This window comes from Patagioenas fasciata, chromosome 10 (assembly GCF_037038585.1).
Source record: "Patagioenas fasciata isolate bPatFas1 chromosome 10, bPatFas1.hap1, whole genome shotgun sequence".
NCBI lineage: Eukaryota > Metazoa > Chordata > Aves > Columbiformes > Columbidae > Patagioenas > Patagioenas fasciata.
The window spans coordinates 15,754,777-15,776,951 of NC_092529.1; the positions used below are offsets into that span (position 1 = coordinate 15,754,777).

General features: G+C 39.3%; 1 protein-coding gene and 1 long non-coding RNA gene across 4 annotated transcripts in view; one reads left to right on the forward strand and one right to left on the reverse strand.

The window, feature by feature from the left end:
• PDZRN3 (PDZ domain containing ring finger 3) overlaps positions 1 to 22,175 on the forward strand; it is a 142,240-nt gene that overhangs the window by 92,394 nt on the left and 27,671 nt on the right. The window contains exon 1 of one of the 2 annotated variants that reach the window (XM_065845666.2): positions 15,449 to 15,768. The exons of the other annotated variant lie outside the window; for it this stretch is intronic. Coding sequence (XP_065701738.1) covers positions 15,700 to 15,768 — 69 coding nt within the window. The 5' untranslated portion in view covers positions 15,449 to 15,699. Of the gene's footprint in view, positions 1 to 15,448; positions 15,769 to 22,175 lie in introns of those variants that run through there. 2 annotated transcript variants of the gene reach the window in all.
• Positions 1 to 22,175, reverse strand: part of LOC136105815 (uncharacterized) — a 203,187-nt gene that overhangs the window by 89,283 nt on the left and 91,729 nt on the right. For both annotated transcript variants that reach the window (XR_010652047.2, XR_011740756.1), the window contains one exon: positions 8,478 to 8,596. This is a non-coding gene — a long non-coding RNA (uncharacterized lncRNA). The remainder of the gene's footprint in view (positions 1 to 8,477; positions 8,597 to 22,175) is intronic.

The following is a 22,175-nucleotide window of genomic DNA, read 5'->3' on the forward strand; positions in this document are numbered from 1 at the left end:
GCTTTGATGTTGTGTATTTTCCATGTCTCAACAAATATTTCTATAGCTGCTCAAAGCCTTTCTGCAGCATAAGATGCCACAAGAGTGACATGATTCCTGATCATTTAACAAGGTTGATGAGCAGCAATGTCAGCACTGGGATGGTGGGTTATTTCAGTGTGACACTTGATGGAAGGGGTAGAAATGTTTCTTCTGTTCAACAGAAGTTCATTTCTGCAGTTGGTGGTGGTATGGATCGAGACTTCCCCGAATAAACTTCTCAGTCAAAGATGAACCATTTTTCGTGTAATTCAAAGACACTTAGTACAAGCAGTTGTTCCATTTGTCATCTTAGAGTACTGACATTTTTAATAAATTTAACAAACAGGCACCTCATGGCAAGCAGGCTTGGTTTTGGTTTTGGTTTTTTTTTTTTTTTTGTAATTAGACTTCAGACAATGTTATATTATGTAGTTAAGGAACTTTGCCTCAAATTTCAAAGTGGTGAATCTCAGTTTAATTCTGCTAATGGCACTTAACACAGATGGCTAAAAAGAGTAATTATCTTCTTTATCTTTCTGCCACCTGCCACAAATGAACTGTTGTCTTTAATTGCTCAGAATTACTCTTAATCACACAAAACAGATACTTAAACCCTTGTCACATAGCACAACTCAAGAGCGAGATTTTAACTCAAAGCATGCGACTTAAGAAAATTACCACCCTGACCAAGAGTACAATGCCGGCCGTGTGCTGGGACAGTTGAAGAGATGAATCCTTTCTCTTCTAGGTAGCAGCAGAGTTTGCAGGCTAATCATGCGAGCCCTCTAGTCTAATGCAAGTAATTACCAGAGCAACCAAAGGCTGTATCCGCAGTAGCAGGGAAAAATTCACACAATTCCTTCCCGCTGATACGCTTTCTCTAACAAATGGTCATTTTGAAAAGCCACACAATCAAATAGACTTATCTTAAAAATTACTTGGTGAAAAACTTATAGATGTAATGTTAACTATCCCTGAGTGATGAGTCAAAGCTTTTTTAGATTCCTGGAGATATTTTATAACAGCCATTCTTGCCCCCACCATTCAGATTCCCTTTCTTCTTTCCTACTGTTCTTGATGTCTGAACTAAAAAACAAGAACAAATTCCGATTCTGCAGAAGAACTGACGAGTCATCTCTCCAAACCTGCCAGCCGATAGTGAAAATCATCTTTAAGCTGAATTACCACATTAAACTGAAAACACACTAATGCAGATCCTGGGTTTTAGATAGATCTCTGCTTAAGAGAAAGGAAAAACCACCAAACTTGCTGTTCCGTGAATTACATCACCATCACCATTTCTCCCAAACTTGTTAGAGAAAGTTCCCAACAAAATTTATACACAAGGTATATAAATTACAGAAGGAAAATTAGGGTGGAAACCTCCCAGTAAGAACTCTTCTAAGTTTAAATGAAAACCAAAATTCAGAACATTTTCACTTCTTAGCATAAAATAATCTACAGTAGAAGTGATCTGTACTGTTACATGTTTTTGAAAACACAAATTGTTTTTCAAAAATGACTCCATTACTCATGAATGGTGTCATTTAGCATCTTTTTGTTGTTACAGTTTTATGTCTTTAAATGACTGTGTGGCGGAGGGGAAGGAAATCATTTAGAAGCACAGACCTGGACAACAGCCTTAAGAAGCTTATATGTGTCCACCAATCTAAGGATAAACAAAAACCTAAAAATACAAAATTAGCACTGAGCATTATTTTTATGGGAATTCATTACCCACAGCATTAATGTTGTATCCCAGGGCTTTGCGCTGTGCTCCAGCTTAGTGAGAGTTTCTATTTTAGAAATTCCTTTGACTAGTCCGACGAACCCGCCAAGAGAGGCTCAGCTGTACAAAGTGTCGGTGAGGAGCTCTAGAAAAGAAAGGGTCTGACTGCACCATTGCCCCTGTGTATTTAAAACCACAGCAGGGAAAATTAGTCTAATAATAGTATTTACCTTTGTTACTCGGTAAATAACAAACTATTATTGGATAATTATAGTAAAGGTCAAGATCCACCTTTTTTTTCCTTGAAAACATGCTTACTCTGTGTTTAGCTTCCATTAAAAAGTGCTTTTCATAAAGCATATAGCACAGCAAACATTTGAATGTATCACAGCTTATGACACTGACCTAATTTAACTATAAAAGATAAGAACTTTTCAGTGGCGCTTGTTCAGGTTTCCTTATTATCATCGGGCTCCAGCTTCCATATGGGTTTGTTACAATGTTCATAAAATGTAGCTATTTTCATATAAATATTGTCCAAGTGACAATAGATTTTTATGATTGCGGTGGCCGGCAAACGCTCTCGGCTGGTGTTTTGTTGCTGGGAGCGCACAGGGCTGCAGGAAATGAAAACAACTTCAGAAGGAGGAAAGATTAAATACAATCAATCCATCACTCTATGATAACTAACAGGCTTTCAGAGTTTTAATGGACTGAATAGTGTAATGTGTTTGGTTTGGTAACCACAGAGTTTAATCAAGTATTTTTAATTTTTTGAACAGGAAATGGCCTTTTCTCCAAAGGATATACACATTTGCAGTGCATAAATCAGATCCCAAGTCCCAGGATCTTGATCTCATGGTCTTTATCATGCAATTAACTTTAACTCTTTTCCTGAAGAAACTCCCACTCATTCTACTAGTGTAACATGATTTGATGAGTTGTGGTTGGTTTTCCATCATTTTCTTCCATCCAAGCTTTTGCCTTAAATCTGTTCCTCTAAACCATTTCCAGGCTGTGGATCAGGCACATGCCCCTTCCCAGGTGAGCTGTAGGTAAGGGGGTGCTACCTGCGCAGCCCAACCATGGCATGGCCATTTGCCACCCACACCCCTGTGCGGTGTTCTCTGGCAGGGAGACCATGGCAAAAAACACCACGCAGCCTCATGTTCTCTCACCTTCCATTTCTGACCCTTTCCCGAAGTGTGGCCGTGTTTGGTTTAAGCCCAGCCTGCACGGATATCCCCAGCCCGTGCTGGGGGAGCAATGGGGAGGCTCCTGTTTAGGGCACTGAGCACAGTATGGGGTTTATTTAACACTGTACAAATGTCAGATTTTAGACAGGATAGCATGTAGCTATGACAGCTGTCTTTTAAATTATGCAGAGGAACAAGCTGAGGGCAAATACAACTGAGCAGTGGCTTGTTAAAGGAATCTATTGAATACAGCAAGGTTTATTCCTTCAGGAAACACAAAGTATCATTTAGCAATAAAATCAGGTAAAATCTAGGTGCATGTATTTTCTGACATGCTTGCTAGATATCATGATATAAATACATACTACCAACATAAAATATGCACACACACACACATATGTATATCTCTTCTGAGATTACTGATAACTTATCTGTTGCCAAAAAGAGATGCAAAATTTACAAAACATGTATAGTTAATATACCCACTCACAGACTACTTTTGAAAAATGTGATTCATAAATTATACATTGAGTTAGTAACTCTACATGCACGCATCAACAGGATATTATTATGACAAAGGCAGCTATCTTTTCAAAAGGAAGGGACACATGAAAACACCACTGAGTGACAAGCAGAACTGGGAGCCTTTCAGCAGAGCTTAATCAGAGACTCTTCGGGAAGCTAAAAAGAGGAGCGCTGGGAATCCCATTCTCTCCAAAGATTCAGATGCCTCTGAATGTAATCTGTGTACAAATCCCCTGGCTTACAAGCAGAGGATCCTCACTGACTATTGGCCCTGCTACCTCCTGCACAAGAAATATTTTCAGTAGTAAAGCTTGAATTTAAGAAAGTCGTAGTATGCAAAGGTTTGTTGCTTGGGGGGGGTTGTTTGTGTGTTTGTTTTTCCCCCTGATTCAAAACAAAACTAAATCAATGTTACAGTAAGGAAGAAAATATGAGTGCAGAGACAGAAAATATTTGAAACACTTCCAAGTAAACACTCAAACTAAAAGGAATATGTTTGAAAAACAAATGTTCCTGTGTAAGGAATGGGAAAGGTTTTCTGAAGCATGTGTTAATTAAGGAAGACATACTAGATACAGGAACGTGTTCATGAATATACCCGTGACACTGTATGGAAAAATACTGAAAAATACTAAAAATAAAAAGGGTGAAGTTGTCTGCCTCTCCTTTAAAGTAGAATTCAAGTAGATGTTGTTCTACTTGAACACTCTCAGATGAAGAACCACTGTAAAACTGCACATGAACAAGATGCTACTCTACTAAAATGCTCAACGAAGATGGAAAATAAGCCAACAAATTACCAGAGAAAAACAACCTAGGTCTGCATACAGCATTGCTGGGACTCCAGATTCTTGTTTCCTAATGATATACCAATATACATAGGTAGCTTCATGTAGACAGCTTTCACTATAGAAATTATAAACCCCTTGAGTAGATTTTCTATAAATGATAGAAAGGAAACAGATACATACTAATATCCCCCCAAAATATTGAGAGTTTTATGATTAAAAAAATAAAATAAAACAGGAAACACATTAAAAAACTGCACCCATGGGTAGAAGTGTTTGAGCTAATAAAACTGTATTTTAGCTTGTAATCTTCTTTTATAGCAATTTTTCTCACTGGTACTTGTTTTCTATTCATTTCCTTAGTACTGTCTTCTGTGGTATCATGCCACCATGACCCAAGTGACAGACTTTTGTCTCTGCTGGATTAATCAGTGTGTTCCTTGATCCATAACATATGCTCCTAGCAGACATTTAGCATCAACATATTCGAGATTTGTGGCCTGGCAGTTTAGTGCCTGATGTTAACCTAGCTGATAGACACTTCAGACTATTTAATTTTCTAGTGTTTTTAATTGAGCCTGTCTTTTATCCATAAGAGAGCTAAAACAACAGAATAAAATATGTGATGTCAAGTATTTGAGTTCATATCTTTGCTTGGAGGTTCATTTATTTTCTCGGTGAGAAAGCACACAGAGGCTTCCTCTAGAAATATCAGATCTCCATAGGTGTAGCATGTACATTTTCATATGCATCTCAAGCACAGGGTTTGTGTGTCCATGGCTCAGGAGAGCCTGGCCTCACAGGACAGGACAGGACATGAGCTGCACTCCACCACTTCTGAGGTCATGCCCGTTAGTTAATGTACCAAAAACTGACCTCCTGTGACTTTGGGTGGGTGATGGGAAGTTTTATTTCCTCTGAAAATTGTTTAAAAGTTCTATCAAAGGAAACCAGTAAAGGGCAGGGTAAAGAACAGAAGGAGTAGGGTGGTAACCCAAGGTATTTTTCCTTTAGTGTATCAATTAAATAAAGGACATCAATTAATGAGATTCAAACTATTTAATTATTTTTCATTGAGAAGTACAGCGCATGATTTATGGCTCAGCTACTCCTTTACTGATCATACTGCTATAAAGTGCTACATGATATATCGCTTTCTACTGTGTCGTGCACAGATAGAAATGGTAAGTGTAAAATGGGATTAACAGTCCTCAAAATAGTCTGGACTTGAAATTACTTGTACAAGGCTAGTGTCAAAACTCCCTTTGACTTCAGAAGGTGCTGAATTATCTCATCTTCCCCATCTTCTGTGGCACAGGCACATCCTTGTCTGTGACAGACCCAGGCAGGGCCCCAAAATAGTACATGTAATATAGAGGAGAGAGGATCTACTTTTTTTTTTTTAAAAGCACTGTCCTGCCATGAAGAATTTAACAGAAAATGAATGGAGAAACCAAATGTCAGCTGCTCCCTTAGACTTGAAGGTTCAGGAAACTCTGCTTAGTGGGAGTGGGAAAAGACTGGCAGACTGAAATGTAAGAGAGTAATTGTATTATAAGAAGATTATGGGAGATTATTTTTCTTGCGGGCCCTAAATTTCTCCAAAAACAATCCTGAATTGCGTCCTACAAGGCAAAATTAATTCATCCATTCCTCTGCACAACAGAGCTTTATTAACTGCGTATCCATTTGGTGTGCGCAAAATTAAAAATGGGCTCACATTACAAAACATTACATGCATCTTTCTGTTGTTTGACAACGCAGAGCTCTGTGTGATTAACAATGTGGCAGCTCATAGCAAGAAAAAAAATAATAGTTTTTTCAATATACAACCCCCATAATAATTCAGAAGTCAATACGCATCCTCAGAGAATTTCCCCGGCAGAGGTTCGGGGCAGCAGGGTGGCCGGCTGCATCTCCTTGGGAGTGGGAAGCTGTTGAAGCCCTGGCTGGGGTTTTCATGTTTAACTATAACCACTGGGACTGGAATCATAGCTTCTAGTGGCCTAGTATGAATACTAATAAGACACTGGGCCATGGAGTTCCTTGCTGATTTTGACAGTTTAAAGGATCAGTTAGTTAATTAGAAGATGACATGGCACATCGCATCCCTTGGCTCCATCCTGCCTTCTGTCTCCTCTTTTCATTTTCTTTTTTGACATGTTAGATTACATCATTACTTGTAGTTTCACTTGTTAGCCACACCATGAAATGAGAATATTTTAAACTGTAATTATTGTGATATCTCTCCTCTTGCCAAGAACATGGAATTCAAAGAAAGCATACAGAAACTTGAAATTCAAAGACTTAGGAATACATGCTTGGTAGTTTATAACCTTCTAACTACAGCCAATAAACAGAAAAAGATTTTAAGTAGCACAGAAAATTGTGTTGATCATCACACTGGCAACCAATCTAGTGTTCAAGCAGGGACCCCTATCATCTGTGCTTTATTTGTGAGTTATTTAATGCTTTCATTCTCAGAAATCTAGAGTCTCTTCCCCCCAGCCATGAACTGATTGTGCTTCTAGACAGGTACATGCAATCCAGAAGATTCATTGCATTGTACTATCCTAAAAAAAGTATGTGTTTTCTATCATTGTCATAGTCAGAACATCAGAACACACCAAATAACATTAACAGAAACACGGGACTGTGCATGAGCTGTCTAATTTGGGGGGAAGAACAAAGGATAATAAAGGTGGACTGGGAATAAGACATTTCATTGAAGCATTAACTTACTTCTCAACTACACCTGATACCCCAAAATAGACAAGCCACAACCCAAAACATAAAAATTAAAGAAATAATGTGCAAAGCTAAAGTCATACCATAAACCATAAAAACTTAGAAGTTTTTCATCCCAGTATCATACTGCAGTTAGCTATCAGGACAAAAAATCTGGACACATAATAAGACTTTGGAAGAACAACAGCTGCTTATTTTGTGTATTACTAGATAATCTCATTAATTAATATTTGTCTTCTAACTTAGATTCTGTCTGTAAAATTCTTATGAAGGACATTGGTCTGTTTTCTGCAGAGAAGTGCAGAGAAACGTGTGTGCGTTACTTTCTCAGTAGGCTTGTCAGTCTGCAAACAGAAGAGTCTGCAGGAAAACTGGGGCGCAGTTGATGTGTTGTGGAAAGTGGCACCTCTGGGGCTTCACTGGAAATGAGCAGATTAGTGGGTAAATGTGTCTTCCAATAGGAACGATCATTTCAGGGTTATTATTGGTATTCATCACTGTGTCTGATTGCCTGTGTACTTTCACATTTCTTTTATAAAATGTTTATATTCGTGTAGTCATTTCAATACTACTTAATCAATATTGGTTATCAGAATATGTATTTTGAGGGAAGAAATTGCAGAGGAAGTATATCTACATAATAACTCTATGCAGTTAGCCAATACAATAACCTATATAGGTAATTTATTTTTTTCATTAAGGTAAACATGTAACCTCCCATTGATTCACAGGGTTTCACAGAAATACAGTGCTAATAACAGGTAGAAACTGTTTCTGCTGCCATTGAAGATAAAGCTGGGTAATCTTACCTGTAGAAGGAACAAAGTTGGGAGTTGTGTGCCCTCCAACAGTGGCCTTTACTCATTGAACTACAATTCCTCGTTCAAGATGAACCAAGTTAGGCTTGAAAAGGGATTAACACCTTAGAGTGTCTTTTATCAAACCAATGTTATTGCAATAGTATTGATTTCATAATGAAACAAGAAATGAACCAGCATTGGTGCAGTTTCATAGGCTGGTGAGATTAAATTGTAAAGAGGATAAATGGAACCCAAATACGATGCTATACTGTTGGTGCATTTCATACATTAAACAATAGAAAACCATGCACTAGAGCATTCAGTAGGACCTTGGCCATCTTTTGTATTCTTCCATAGTTTCAAGATTACACCCTGGTTGGCGCTGGGAAGGCACAAGCGAATTTCCAGCGCAGGCACAGCCTTTCCCTGGGACTGCAAACCAGCCAGAGCCCCCACATGCCTCTGTTGCTCTTTTACCCCCTATGTCAAATCCATTTTGACTGTACTACTGCTGAAGCAGAGACGACAAGTGCTCCAGATGTGCAAAACAGTCCTGCCTCACTGCCAGCCTCTCTGGAATTAACCACACAGAGCAGTTCTGGTGGTAATGCCAATCTCCTTCAGTGGAAATGCATCTTTCCCATCTTCAAAGACAGAAACGAACACTTACCTTTGTTCCTAAAAGCTTTAAATCACATTCTATTCAAGGTCAAGTCATCTTCTGGGTCTTTTCTGCATAGGAGCTCTAGCTGAGAATTAGCAATCAGATTCTTCATTGTCCACCTCAACCTAGAAATGAACAAAAGGCAAACACATAAGCAACCTTTTTTTCATTTTGACTACCATTTACCATTAATACTTAATATCCGCACATCCTTTTCATCAGATGGTTAATATAAAACCTAATGAACCATAGATGGCATTCCTGTTTTGCTCTGTTTCAAATTAAGTGTGGAGCAGTAAAAACTGAGAAATGAAAGTTAATGTCCTTTCAAATAGAAATGGCTTAAAATTCAAAATATGAATACAGTTAAAATACAAAAGTAAGAAGGCCGTGATCCTTAGCAGGTCGTGGCAGTTTCTGGCCATATGTTATTAAGCATTATTCAGCTGACCCTAAGGGGAGTTCATCTGGAGACATTAAGGTCAAAGAGCAGAAGCATTTGGACACAGTCAAATGGATTTTACACCTTTGTATCTTTCTGACATTACTGTTTTGCTTCAGCAAACTGCCTAATATCAGATATATCCTACTGGGTACCTTTCTAAATCACTTCAATTTTCTTTGTCCCTTGGCTACAGTTATACGATCAGGATCCAAAGCTATCACAGACTATGATATACTATTTTACTTGCTCGTTTGTATTAGAATGAGCTTTATTAGCTTTTGGGCACGTGTCTATCAGTTTTAAAGATTAAGTATTATGTCAATTGCTTTTATGCAGCATTCAAGTACACTGAATCATTTTGCTTGCTCTGAGATTATTAAAAGTGTATTATCACCTTTACAGAAAACATTTTTGTTTGAAAATGAACCATCACTCATAGCAGCCTGCTTACCAATGCTATCCCTTCTAAAGCGATATTTCACAGCAAAATCAAAATGGGGATAGATGCTCTGTAAGTAACTGCAGATTTGAGAGCACCTGAACCTTATCAACCCGAGTGTATGACTAACATTTGACTCCATTCTATGCTGTCATTATCCACTTTCTTCCTCTAAATATTCTTAATTTTCTATTTTATATTCTTGTAACTGCTAACAATAACCACAGCACTTTTACCATGTAAAAACTAACAATTTGTGCAGGCTTAAGTTTGTCATTCTTCTTAAATAGAAATATCCAGCAAGATAACGTGTAAAAATTTACAGAGATGAGCTTGGCTGTTCCAGTATCAAAAGCAGGAAATCAAAGCTGCTTTTTTGCGAGGAAGCTGAGGTTTCAGCCAACGTGAAAGAAGCTTTTAGAGCACAAACCCAGCCTGTAATCAGATTTTCTCATTTCCTTGCCAGTCTTCCGTATTTTTGGTTTTGTGGTTCGTAGTGGCTGACTACATCGTGTCATGAAAGGGAAAATGGATCAACACAGTGTGTTGGGGATTGGAGATAAAGAACAACTTTTTAAGTGTATCTGCCTCCGGGTCCCTCACTCAGGCACTGCCGTGCTTGAAGTACCACAGCTGCCAGATGATTTCAGAGCCGTTGATGATTAGGTGAAAGAGCACTCCTTTTCTGATTACTTCATTCTCTGTCCTCAGTAGCTAAAACCCTGTTTCGCCCGCTTCCATCAGGGTGTCATCACTGTGAAACCATCATGTACATCCTCTGGTTCAGGGGTCGCCTTCTGTCTCAGTCTTTCACCAGGACCTCTCGGCACTGCTGGAACAGACACCCAGAGGCAGCCCACAGGAGGAGGAGTTTCGTGGTCCTTAGGTCAATTCTTCGCATCCTAATTCTCCCCATCAGAAGGTCTCGGTGGCATATTAAACAGTTATTTACCCTATTCTGACCTCATCATTTCTGCTTCATGAAAGACTGAATTAACACAATTGCATTCTTGCATCTCCTGGCCTTGCAGCGCTCACAGTGATGTTGCTCTAATGTTCCTGTAATATTACGGTCTTTCTCAAGTGGCATAAATTGAAGAAATATCAGACTCTTTAAAGAGCTTAGAGGACAGAACAGTTTCTTCAGTGGTTTAACAATAAATATCATTTCATTTAAGTTACTTCTGAGAATTGGAACCCTTTCAGAGATGCTAAGTAGAGCAAATAAGGATCTCAAGGCTTCAACATTAACTGATGGGAATACAGCCAGGGTTTTACATTTGCTTTCACATCCTCTCTTGTGGTATGTTTCAGTTTAAATATTTTGGCTCCACTCTTGAAGCTTCCAATGCATAGGCAGATTGCTGTGCCCACATGCAAAAAAAAAAAAAAGAGATCTTTTTGCTATTCTGTTTAGAGTATGTATTTAGTTCTTGTGTGTGCACAATGCCATAGAAAATCCTAGTTTGCTTTCAACAAAGGACTTTTTAGAAGGGTATTTTTAAAGTAGATCTATACTAATGAAATGTATTAAGAATCCAACACTTGGTGGATTGTACTGTTGAAAATTTGCAACTAAGCACAGAGAAACACAACTCAGTCTGAACCCATTCTCAACAGTAAGGCACTCAAACTTTAAAAGAGGCTGTAATTAAAAAGCACCCTAACACACTTTGAAAATTTCCAGATACTTACTTTAAAGTACAGTTGTGTGGCACAAACAGTTTTCTTTCGCACCACTCTATGTAATCATAATCTGTACAGTTTCCTGACTTCTGTTTATCTAACACACGAATGCGAGAATTATTTATAAAGTCACAGATGTTCTCTTTCCTAGCCTTTGTTTCTCGCAAGTCTTAAATATTTGTAAAAACAAGAAAAGTAATTAAAGTAATGATACATTAAGCAAACATTCCCCAATCAAACTGCTGAAATAGGAATCATTTGTTTAAACAGAACTTGCTAAGTATATGTACAAAAATATAATGTTAAATAGTTACTACATACTAAGAAAGCCAACTTGCATTTGAAAAAAAGAACAGAAATAAAAATAAACAATGCCAAACCGTTACTAATATTGCAGTCAGCCCCTCAGACATTAGGAACTCCCAGAACCGGGTGCAATGGTTTGGTGTTTGCCCAGATCTGTGGAGTAGCTGTGTGCCATCTGCTCCTCGCACAAAGGACATGAGTTTATTCTTGCTGGTGGGAACTGCTGTCTGAGAGCCAACACTTGGCAGCCTCAGTCCTTTCCCTTGCAAAGCTGGCAGAGGCGCCTTTTAGCCTTTGAGTTCCCTAATAACATTCCCCTCCAGGGTGCAGGTCCCTCGTGAGTGCTTTATTTCCCTCTTCATTGTGATTCACCATCCCGTGCAGACAGGCAGGACACCTCAAGTTCATTGGTCTCCTGTGGATTCCGCTTACCTGCCAACACCTGACAGGCTTAATTGTAAAATAAATCAAACATTTACATCATTAAATTTCTGCTAGGCTTGTAGAGACTGTAGGTTGCAACTAAGGCAAACACAAAAAGCAAAACCAGCCTGTGGTCTCTGGCAAGACTGCCTCCTCACCATCACCCACTGTTTGTCCAGGAGACAAGAGCAGCACCCTGCCCTTCGAGGTGGCCCGTGCAGTCTGGCTGCTTTCCACCTTCTGCTCCTTGGGAAGTAGCTTTTGGACACACAGGCAAATGTCTGATGGTCGGAGCCAGGTATCTTGGTAAAAGGGATTTTGCAGACTTGGTCACATTTAATCAGTCAGGGAGCAAGTAATCTAGATAAATGCTAATGAAAGCCCTTGCTGGCACCTTGTGTATTCAAAGACTATTTACTATTGTTCCTAGGCAGCTCGCCTGCTAACTTCCCATTCAGCCTGGATTGCTCAGATTCAGCTGGGACCACTATAATATTCACGTTACACGTGATATAAGCTATCCACTATGCGTACATTTTGTTAAGCTCATTATCTGTGGCACGCTGGCAAGACCACACATGACACGCTGTTAACCCAAATGACAGATCTCATAACGAGCTGCCTTATTGGGACAAACCAAAGGAAGCCAGTTTACCTCCACCATGTACGGCACGTGTTGACGAGGGTTCCTGTAGCACGCTGGGGTTCCCTGTGTACGTATGTTACAAAGCAAATGTAATCACACAACATCTGCCCCATCCTGGACAGCTTGGGTGGCTCTTTCTGTCTCTCTGATCCAGCAGTGAGGAGCACTGAGAAAATCTCTTTGTTCTTGATGTCAGTCCTCAAACCTCGCAAAGAACAATTAGGAAACAGAACTGCAGCACTAGGGCCTCTTCAGACCTTGTGGCATCACCCACCAACCTCATCCATCATGGAAGAAGTCTCGTAAGAATTAACCTGAAAACTCTTAGCAGCTTTTTACTTAGAACATGCAAACTGCAACAGCTTAAGAGCTGACCAAATTTAGCAGATTTCACAGGGACACCACAAACCATCCTTATGCCAAACTTCAAATTCTTGTTTCAACGTATGTTCATACTAAAATCTTCTCAAAGGAGACACATCCAGAATTTCTTAACGTGGGCAAACAATGTATTTTTTGTTTCTGTAACCTTACTCTTGGAAATGACTGAAACACTTTAGCTGAAGTGTACCATTAAAAACAAGAATCAGCCTTGGACAATGCCCAGAACACAAGTTTCCAGCCCAAATATTTAAAGTTTGGCAAAGTACCATAAAAACTTGTCTGTATTAACCTGAGGTAGCAGTACCATTTCTGCCTATGAGATGAATAGAGAAATACAAATTAGATTTCAGTAATGGAAACCATCTCTGTTGAGATAAGCGCTGGCCTGACTGTCAGGGTCGCTTATTTACCAGAGCAACAGCGCAACAAAGCCAACTGCACCATTAAGCCGCACTGGTTGCTGCTGAGCAACGTGCTAAGGCTCTGTGAGAGAAATCTGAAACATCACATCTATGGGATCCCTCCACTCTTACAAACAACGGTCTTCTGCTGGCCTTTCTCTCCTGGCCTGATTTACAGATTCTCTTTTGGAATCAGATGAAATGTTATCTCATGTAGTCTATCATGTTACTACAGGAAAACAACAAATAGGTGCACTTCCGTTGAAACTGGAAATGAAATATCCTGCATGTTCCTGTTTTATTTCTAATCAGATCCAGCTGTGTGGTATTTCTAAAAAAAATTCCTGACTGAATTCAGCCACCTGAACTGAACAATAACATTTAAATAGCAACTAGTGTTTAGGAAGAAGCGTAATTGTATTTAAAAAAAAAAAAAAGGCAACATTTTTTAAAGTTTTACCTTAAGTTGCTTGATCAAATTACATAACCAGATTCATCTAATAGAAGCCATATTTTTCTTTTTTTACTATTTCAGTAGAGTCATCTATTTTTTTACTTCAGTTATCATCATCATCTTTTCCGCTTTTAGGGAACACCAGTCCCCTTGTGCAAGAACTTTCCAGTTCTTTCCAGAACTTTCCCACAGGCACCGGCTGCCAACCAGCTTTGGGAGAGCCCGCGGTGTGTGGCTGCACATCTCACCAGGCATGGCCTGAACCGTTCTCAGCTTGGAGGGCCAGCAGTAAGATCCAGCTACTTCTGCCTTTCTCTAATCTTGCAAGTTCGCCTGCTGTCCCATCAGGGAAGCATCACAATCGCAGCACAGGGATGGAGTCCCAACCTGCTTTCGCATGTTTGGCCGTGATTTGAAGAGGTCTCCTTTCTTTCTTTCTTTCCCTGTAGGCAGATTTCACTACCAAAACACAGTCTCAGAGTTAAGGACCCCCTTCTTGTCACAGTGTCTATTTACTAAAGTTTAGAACTAAAACATATGAACAGTACGATAAAAATATTCAGTAGCTGAATATTTTAATGCAAATTGTGAGCCAGTAAAATTGTAGCAATAACTGTATCCTACAAGATACCTGTGTACAGAGTTTGGACACATAAAAGCTGCAGGTAATCCTTGCACGAAGTTTCCATCATCATCCACAGAAATTCGCTAAGCAAACACTCAGGAACCAGTTAGAGAACCACAGCACAAGATCCAGGCCCTCTGCCATGCAACGCCTGTGTTGGAATTACACCCTTGGTCTCATTCCTAGCTATTCTATCATCTTCTTTATAGCAGAATGAATTGAAACAAGGATTGTAAAAATGCACACCTTCTGAATGCTTAAACAATTGGAAAAAGTACAGCCCATCCAAATTCGTAACACAAGGTAGCGTTTCGTCCAGACTGGGAGACATCCATAAAGCTTATGAGTACTTTTCTAGTCCATTGGGCAGTTCACTGATGTTTTATTCTTTGCATCTGTGGCACAGGATCAGTATGGATCCAGGCACTCGAATACTGAGTAGTCATAAATGCCATCCTCATTGTACATCTTTTCATAAACCAGTAAAGTTTATCTTTTTAATATAAAAAAATAATATGTGAACCTGTCATCCACACTCCTCAAATGCAATGAGTCAGTAGCAGAGTTGGCCATTTTTCACTTGGTATAAATATTAATCTAAAGCTAATCTATAAATATTAATCTGAGGTTGTTTTTTTTTTTAATCCACATACATTCACGTATAGCTCTTTTGCTTTGTAGCCAGGTCCTAAGGTTGCATGTAGGCTTTCAAGGACAGAGATGGCCTTTCTCTGCTGTGTTTGTTAAATGCCTGGTTCAGTCATCTCCTGCTATAAAACTAAGGCTCTCAGATACCACCATGCTATGAGAGGAAAATAAATGCTACTAAGCATATTCAGCTTTGCCACAGCCGAGATTTGTACCACTACACTCATTTCACTGTGACTTACATTTAAACTGTACTTCTAGTCTGCTTAAATATGTTAAAAATTATCCTGAGGGACCACAGTAAAATGTAGTCATGTTTATTTGTAATTGCTACAAAATGGTTTACAAAATTGTTAGTGTCTTTTATTATGCCTGCTACTGAAGCACTTGCCTGTTAATTAGAGAAATTTCAGCTGTCATAGCTGGCAATTATAGCTTCTGTATCACTGTCTGTTATGAATAGTCAATGAGAGCTGATTAATATGCATGAGCAGCAGTATATAGCGTGTGCAGCGGAGCAGGGTGCTGCGGCGCGGCGGCAGAGGGAGCGCTGAGCGCTGCCGGGGACGGAGGGCGAGCGACGAGGATCGGAGCAGGATCAGAGCAGGATCAGAGCAGGATCGCTCTGCAGCACCCCAGGCGATTCACCGGGAGCTGCTGGGGTTCAGCCAGCCCGCCTGGGGGTTCTGGGGCTGTCTGCATGCTTGGGAACGGAGACTGCTGGGGCTGCTCTGCTCAACAGGGAAGATTATTTCTGCCAATTATTTAAACATGGGATGCAGTTTGTGCACTCTACAGAAGCAAGAAGAACAGTACAAGTTACTGTATGAAGTTTGTCAGGTAAAGAATTAGATTTCATTTCTAAAAGCAGATGATCTCTTTTAGGCTTGTGACCACTGTTAACAACAGAGAAATTGGAGTGCCAAAAACTGCTTATACAAGTGGAAATGAAAGAGGGCTTGCCTTATTTGATATGTGCATGATAATTATTGTGTTGTTATGATGTACCTTCCCATTCACACGTGCAGAACATAAATATTTAAATATGTATATTATTGCACGTCAACCTTTTTACAAAACTTTACATCACAAAACAGGACTCTGTTGTTAATTTTTCCAGTATGTATTAAGTGAAAATTCTTGACAAGGATCATGGCTTGGACACACACTCTTTGAACAAGTTTGGAAAAACAGCAAAGAAGGTTTTGAATCTGTTTACAAGCACACACAGACACTTGTGTCTGTGCAATGCATTCATTCTGTGCTCAGTCTGGTCTTTAAGTGCCTGTTCCTGTCAGTGTAACTTTATGGGTAGTTCTTGTAGTTTTTGTGTAGAAATGCCAGCTAGCAAATAGTTAGATTTGCCACCATATTAAAACTACTACTCTATGGATCTTTATAGGTCAAATTATTCCTGTGAGGCATCGGATAAGTTTTCTAAAAATGTGATAATACACTAACTTCTATTACATAAATGGTGGTTTCTGTGTTTCTGCTTTTCCTTCTGTCTGTATTATCTCCCCCTCTGAAATTTCTCACTCTGTCACATCTGAAGTACAGTCTGGGCCAAAACAGCATGATGGAACCATGCAAAGCGATGGCCAGGTGTTGAGGGACACACTCCTACTAATCTCTTTTCAAATAATCACCGACAGAAAGCTTATGGTTAACCTCTGCAAACGTGAAGCAGGTTGTCTGTACAAACTCTCCAGATAAACAGAAACTACCCAGATCCCTCCAGCTGTACTTAACCAATTTGCTGTTCAGAGTAAGCACCAATTACCGCAGTGACAGGAGCGTGGGGACGTTCCCCGGCGCTGTCGTGCTCAGCGCTCGCCGGCAGAGGGGACGGCTCAGCAGGGAAGGAAATCCTGGCTCCTCGCTGCCTCCCCACCTGATGTCACTGACAGCAAAGGGAATAAAATATGTGGCTTGTGTGTTATGCTGGTAGGGAAGGGATTAAATTTTAAACACATAGTTTTGATCTGGTTCTCGCTCACTCACCCAAAGGACACTGATGCTTTGTGGAAGGAAGAAAAAAAAACTTGTGAGAGCAAATAGGAAGACATGTGTACTGTCATTTCTATTTATACTAACTCGCTTCCACTTGCTAAGTCGCTATGCATGTGATGGTGGGAAGAATTTTAGAGAGGGGTAATCAGATTTCTCGGGCACTATTCTGTACTGAGAACTAGTTTCAGATGCTGCCTGCAGCAGCAGACCTGGCGCCAGGTATTGTTTGTGTGAATCCTCTGTTCAGATCTAGCAGTGGCTGTGGAAATAGTTACTTATCCTCCAAGGTTGCCAAGTCTTCTTGCAGTCAGGGTTTGAGGACAGTCAGTGAATCACATTCGGAAGTACAACAACCAGAACAAACTGAAACAGCAACAGATTATGAATATTTTGATTGTTTAGGAAGTTTGCACATTTTTTGTTGTGAAATGAAGGTGGCAGAGAATCTTTGCAAGTTACTGACATCTAACAGATGCAGGAGCACATTCTTTAAATACATGTCCTTAAAATCAGTCACAGGAACCGTCCCACTGATATCTGAGATGACTGAACTATCTGGTGCTGGCTGTAGGTGCAGATGCCCAGCAGTAGTTTGGATTTAGAAGTCAACCTGCAAAAATTGCTACAATCTACCCTTTTTTCTGCCATTTGTGGAGCATAGTGCACAGCACTTTTGATTAACTCCAAGCATGGAAGTCCTTTGCAAAACGTGGCTGGAATGGCCTCAGCTTCCACAAAAGCGAGAGGTGCATGTAATCCTATAAAACTGGATTTCTAACATAGCAAAATCTGCATTATTTAAGAGTATAATCCCTGATTATTCCAGAATATAAATTATTGTACAAAATTATTTTAACAGGGTACTACTTTGATTTCTCTGTTTCACAAGACAAGTGGGAGGGAATTCTGTAGCTCAGCAAGTATATCCAGATAATTAAATGTCACTATATCCATAAAAACGCATCCTCGTGTAAATTAAGAGCAATCAGTTAAAATTTAACCATGAGGAAGACTAAGAATTATTTTCATTTAAAGTAACAGGATATAAAAGACTAAAGTTTCAAAATATGCTAGCAGTAACAAATACCTCTTATAGTAGTTTTATTTTGGATCATCCATGGAACCCTAATGTTATAAGACAACATTGGCATTTCTAAGATAACTAATAAGAAGCTTTTTTAAAGTTCAAGTTAGACAAAATTTGCATAACTTGGGTTTAGGAAATATTGAGCATTGTTACAAATAAATCCCCTTAGCATTATTTCTTGAAAGTTCATGACTCTCAGATGTAGGAATTCAGAGAACACTTGCAAGAATTAAGAATAGTACATAACTGCACTTTCTCTATTAGGCCAAGAGCTTTAGTGTGGCTGGGAAATGAATGCTTCAATAAATTGCAATTCCAGAAGGTCCGGTACGTCTGGCTCCGTAAGTCCTCATAACAGAGAGCACAAAGAGGATCAAATATACCAGGGCTCAGGCTTTATCCCTTCCTCATCCATAGATAATTCAAAGAGATCCTCTTCATTAAGGGCTTTGGCACATTGCCTACAATTTCTTTTTGGGCCGCTGTGAGCTTAATGATGCAGAACAATGGTCTTCCCTCTTGTTGAACACATACCTTATTGTACCTTTAATCACATAATAAAAACTAAATTAAGACACCTCATCATTAAAGTCCATTGTAGCCATGCATATCAATGCTTTGTATTATAAATACAAAGGGGACTGTGGCAGCTTGAAATCTCGATGCAGAACAGCATCACTGACAATAAACGCGCTTGTGGCAGCAACATGATGTGTATAATATCTTAGATGTGTCCTGAGATTTACTTCCCAGTTGCATACAGCATGTGAAATGAAGTAATTATATCCTATTAGATTTTCATTTTCTAGTTAAACGGAAATATTCTTAAGAAGATTTTTATGGTTGTGAAAATGAAGAGAGAAAGGAAAAGAAAGAAAACCAGAAAATTGAGAGGGTGTTTCAGGCCAGTTTTCTAGTTGGGTTTTCTCAATGTTGTCAGCTCCTATACAAACAATAACAGAAATAAAGGCTTTTCCCTTTGCAGGAAAATTCCGGAGGCACCAAAAAGTAATCTCCATTGAAGGAAACCTAAAGAAAACTGAACCACCTGAGATAGAGCTTTTGAATTTGTAAAATAGAAAAGAAAAATTAGGACCTCAATTTTAGAAACTTTCAGAGTACATATTTCACTCTAAGCACAAGTTTCCATACAGTTTGGGAGGTAGGCACACAGTGAAATCATATCCTAAACAGACAATATTTCCAAAGGTAAGAACATAGTTTTAAATCACAGCTGACTCTAAACTGGATGGGCACTGCTCAGAGCTGTTCCCTGGGATTCCAGATGATGGAGTTCATCCAGTTCTCATGGTGGGAAGATATCATAAAAACAACCCATCAAAGCTGGCACTTCCAGCTGAGGAATCGTGCAATAGGCGAGTATGGAGACTGACCCCTTCCTCAGGCCATCCCTCCAAAATAAGGATGGAAACGTTGGCAGGAAATAAGCTCACGTTGCCACTGCCCTTGCTTCAGATGATCTGAGGTCAGAAGATTTCTGCTTCCATGATTGTTGATCTGGCACCTACCACAAATACTAAAGTTCATATATAAATAAACAGTTGGTGTAGTGACCTTTTAGTGTTTTAGTAACTTGAAAGTCCCGTTCACACACTCGTGGCCTGGCACGTCCCAGAGACAAGTAAAAATGACAGCGTTGGTAAAAACAATGGTGGACAAGCTGGAGTTGTCTTTTAAACTAGACTAAGACAGGATGCGGCCAAGGTTGCATGAGCACCAAGGTCAGCGTACAAATTGCTGTGCTAATGAGCAGACAGTAGTGACGAGGACCTAACCAACCCTGTATTGCTTTGGCAACTTCCAGCAGCATCACTTTTGAGGAGACTATTGGAGACTATTCCTTCAGCAGGACTCACACACAAGCCAGCTGCGCTGAGGTGATCACTGAAACAGTTCCCTTCACCATTAGAATTCCATTCACATGTTTAGACTCGCAAAAATTAGACTAAGCTAATCAATCATTAAGAAAACCTGATTCAGGGAAACAGTCTAACTAGACTTGAACCTACTGAGCAATGATGTTATCTTAAATCAGGGTCAGAATAAAGCTTGCCAAAATAAACATTATGGTAAAAACAACAACAAAAAAAATCCTAATCAAAACTGAAAGATTTGGGAAACAAAAATAATTGTCTCTGTACATATGCTTTTCACACCCTCAAATTTAATTGGGTGGGCAGAGAATTAGTTGGTCTGCATTTCAGTAGTTTTCCATGTTAAGACCAAACTGGTTGTGCCAATTATAGTAAATTGATCTACCTGAAATAAACTGTATGGCTTCATTTGCTCTGTACGTACACTCTCTGTGCTGCAGCTGAAATTAAGAATAGCATTGAAGTCATATTCTGTCACTTCACTACTATTAAACTTGACCTCAATAACAGTTGTGAACCTACCACACTTATTTCAAAGTAGGCATGTGTTTGCTTAAACAAGATGTTAATTCCAAGGGCTTTGTTCTAGACAGGGTTTTCTACTGCTGAATTAGTTCAGCTGTAGAAAAACTCTGCTTGGCAGACTGAAGACTCATAATCTTCAGAAAACTGCCCTTTAATGATCATGGCGCCTGTCTGTGGCTCAGAAGTCCCCTTTCTTAATTAGACATTTACCAGAAACTGGCAATTGAAATTTTCCTCTTCACTTGATGATGAATAATGCAATGCCTCTGTTAGGATTTCTCTGGAAGATACTTTTTATTGCATGTTAGAGGAATATTTTCGTCAATAAAGGACGTTAGATAAGATGTGATATGAAATAAATAAAATGCCTGATGGTCACCTGTGATATAAATGGGTAATTTGACTTACTGTATACCTGAAATATCTTTCTACTTGCTTCATAATCTTTCTAAAAATCACAGTGTTTTTCTTCTTTAAACGAGCAGATAAAATGCTTAACCATAACATAGCTTTATTTGGATTTTTTTTAAGTGATAAATGATTGAAAAGATGAGTTTTGTAATGCTTTACACTTATACATCTGTTTAATGCTATGAAGCAGGTGGCAAGAAGTCACAAGGGAGAAGGCACTAGGGACAATCACTCCGTGCTTTACTGTCACATGTCAGACATGGGCTGGGAAAAAGGAAACATATGGAGCAATGAAAAAGTGCAGATTTAATAAATGTGTTTTGCTGTGTTCATTAATAATGAAACAAAAGGTCAGGCTTCACTTTCACTAGGACAGGACAACTCTACATTTTTCTTTATGCTGGGATGGTTCCTTGCAGAGACTCAAGAGGTAAATGTGAGCAGATCTACCTAGAACCCAGTAGCCAGTTAAGAATTTGACAGGAGGGTGGCAGAATAAATAACATAAAATATGCATAAACTTTGAACAAGACTACAATATTCACTACTTTAAACGGTGACTATTGAAGAAAGCCTTCTTCTTAATACTGTATATCTTCAGGTAAAAAGCTCCAGGCCACCATCTAAAAAGAAAAACAATAAGCATTGTGGCAGTGTTTTCTTACTTCTGTCACTCCAGTGATAGTTCTGGAGGTGGACATATTGTAGGTGATGGGACACACTGCCCACTGCCACAGGAACCAGAACTTCGTTCCATATCTGATTGCTGAAATTTCTTCTGGCTTTCCATTGAGACACCACTTTTGCTGCATTCGCTAGCAGTCCATTTCTCAGACACTGCCATCAGACTCCTTGGGGACACTTGAGAAATAAAGTGCTTCACAGAAATAGTAATCATACAATCAGACTATAACCATATATGGTTTATGCATTTTCATGGATCACATGCATTTACAGTGAATTAGTTCCTACAGTATCAGTTTAGAAAAAGTGAACATTGATATTTTGAAAAAATCATAGCTGATAAGAAAGCCTTTTGAATTTGGCAGAGTTGCTTTCAGGGTGCAACAGAAGCTCTAGTACCTGACCTGACAGTATCCGTGTAACTGCCATGGATTTTAGCCAAAGAAGGAAAATGAACATGTTTTTATCAATAGCACACTGAGAATGCTAGGCTGTGGTCAAGTACCATGGACTAGAAGGGTGGAGTGAGGTGGTGGTGGGATTTCTACCTGCACAACTGGAGAGGTTTGTGTTCTTCAGCTGAGAACAGTGCTGAGCTTCTAGAAGCAGATGGCCCAGGATTACAAAGCCCA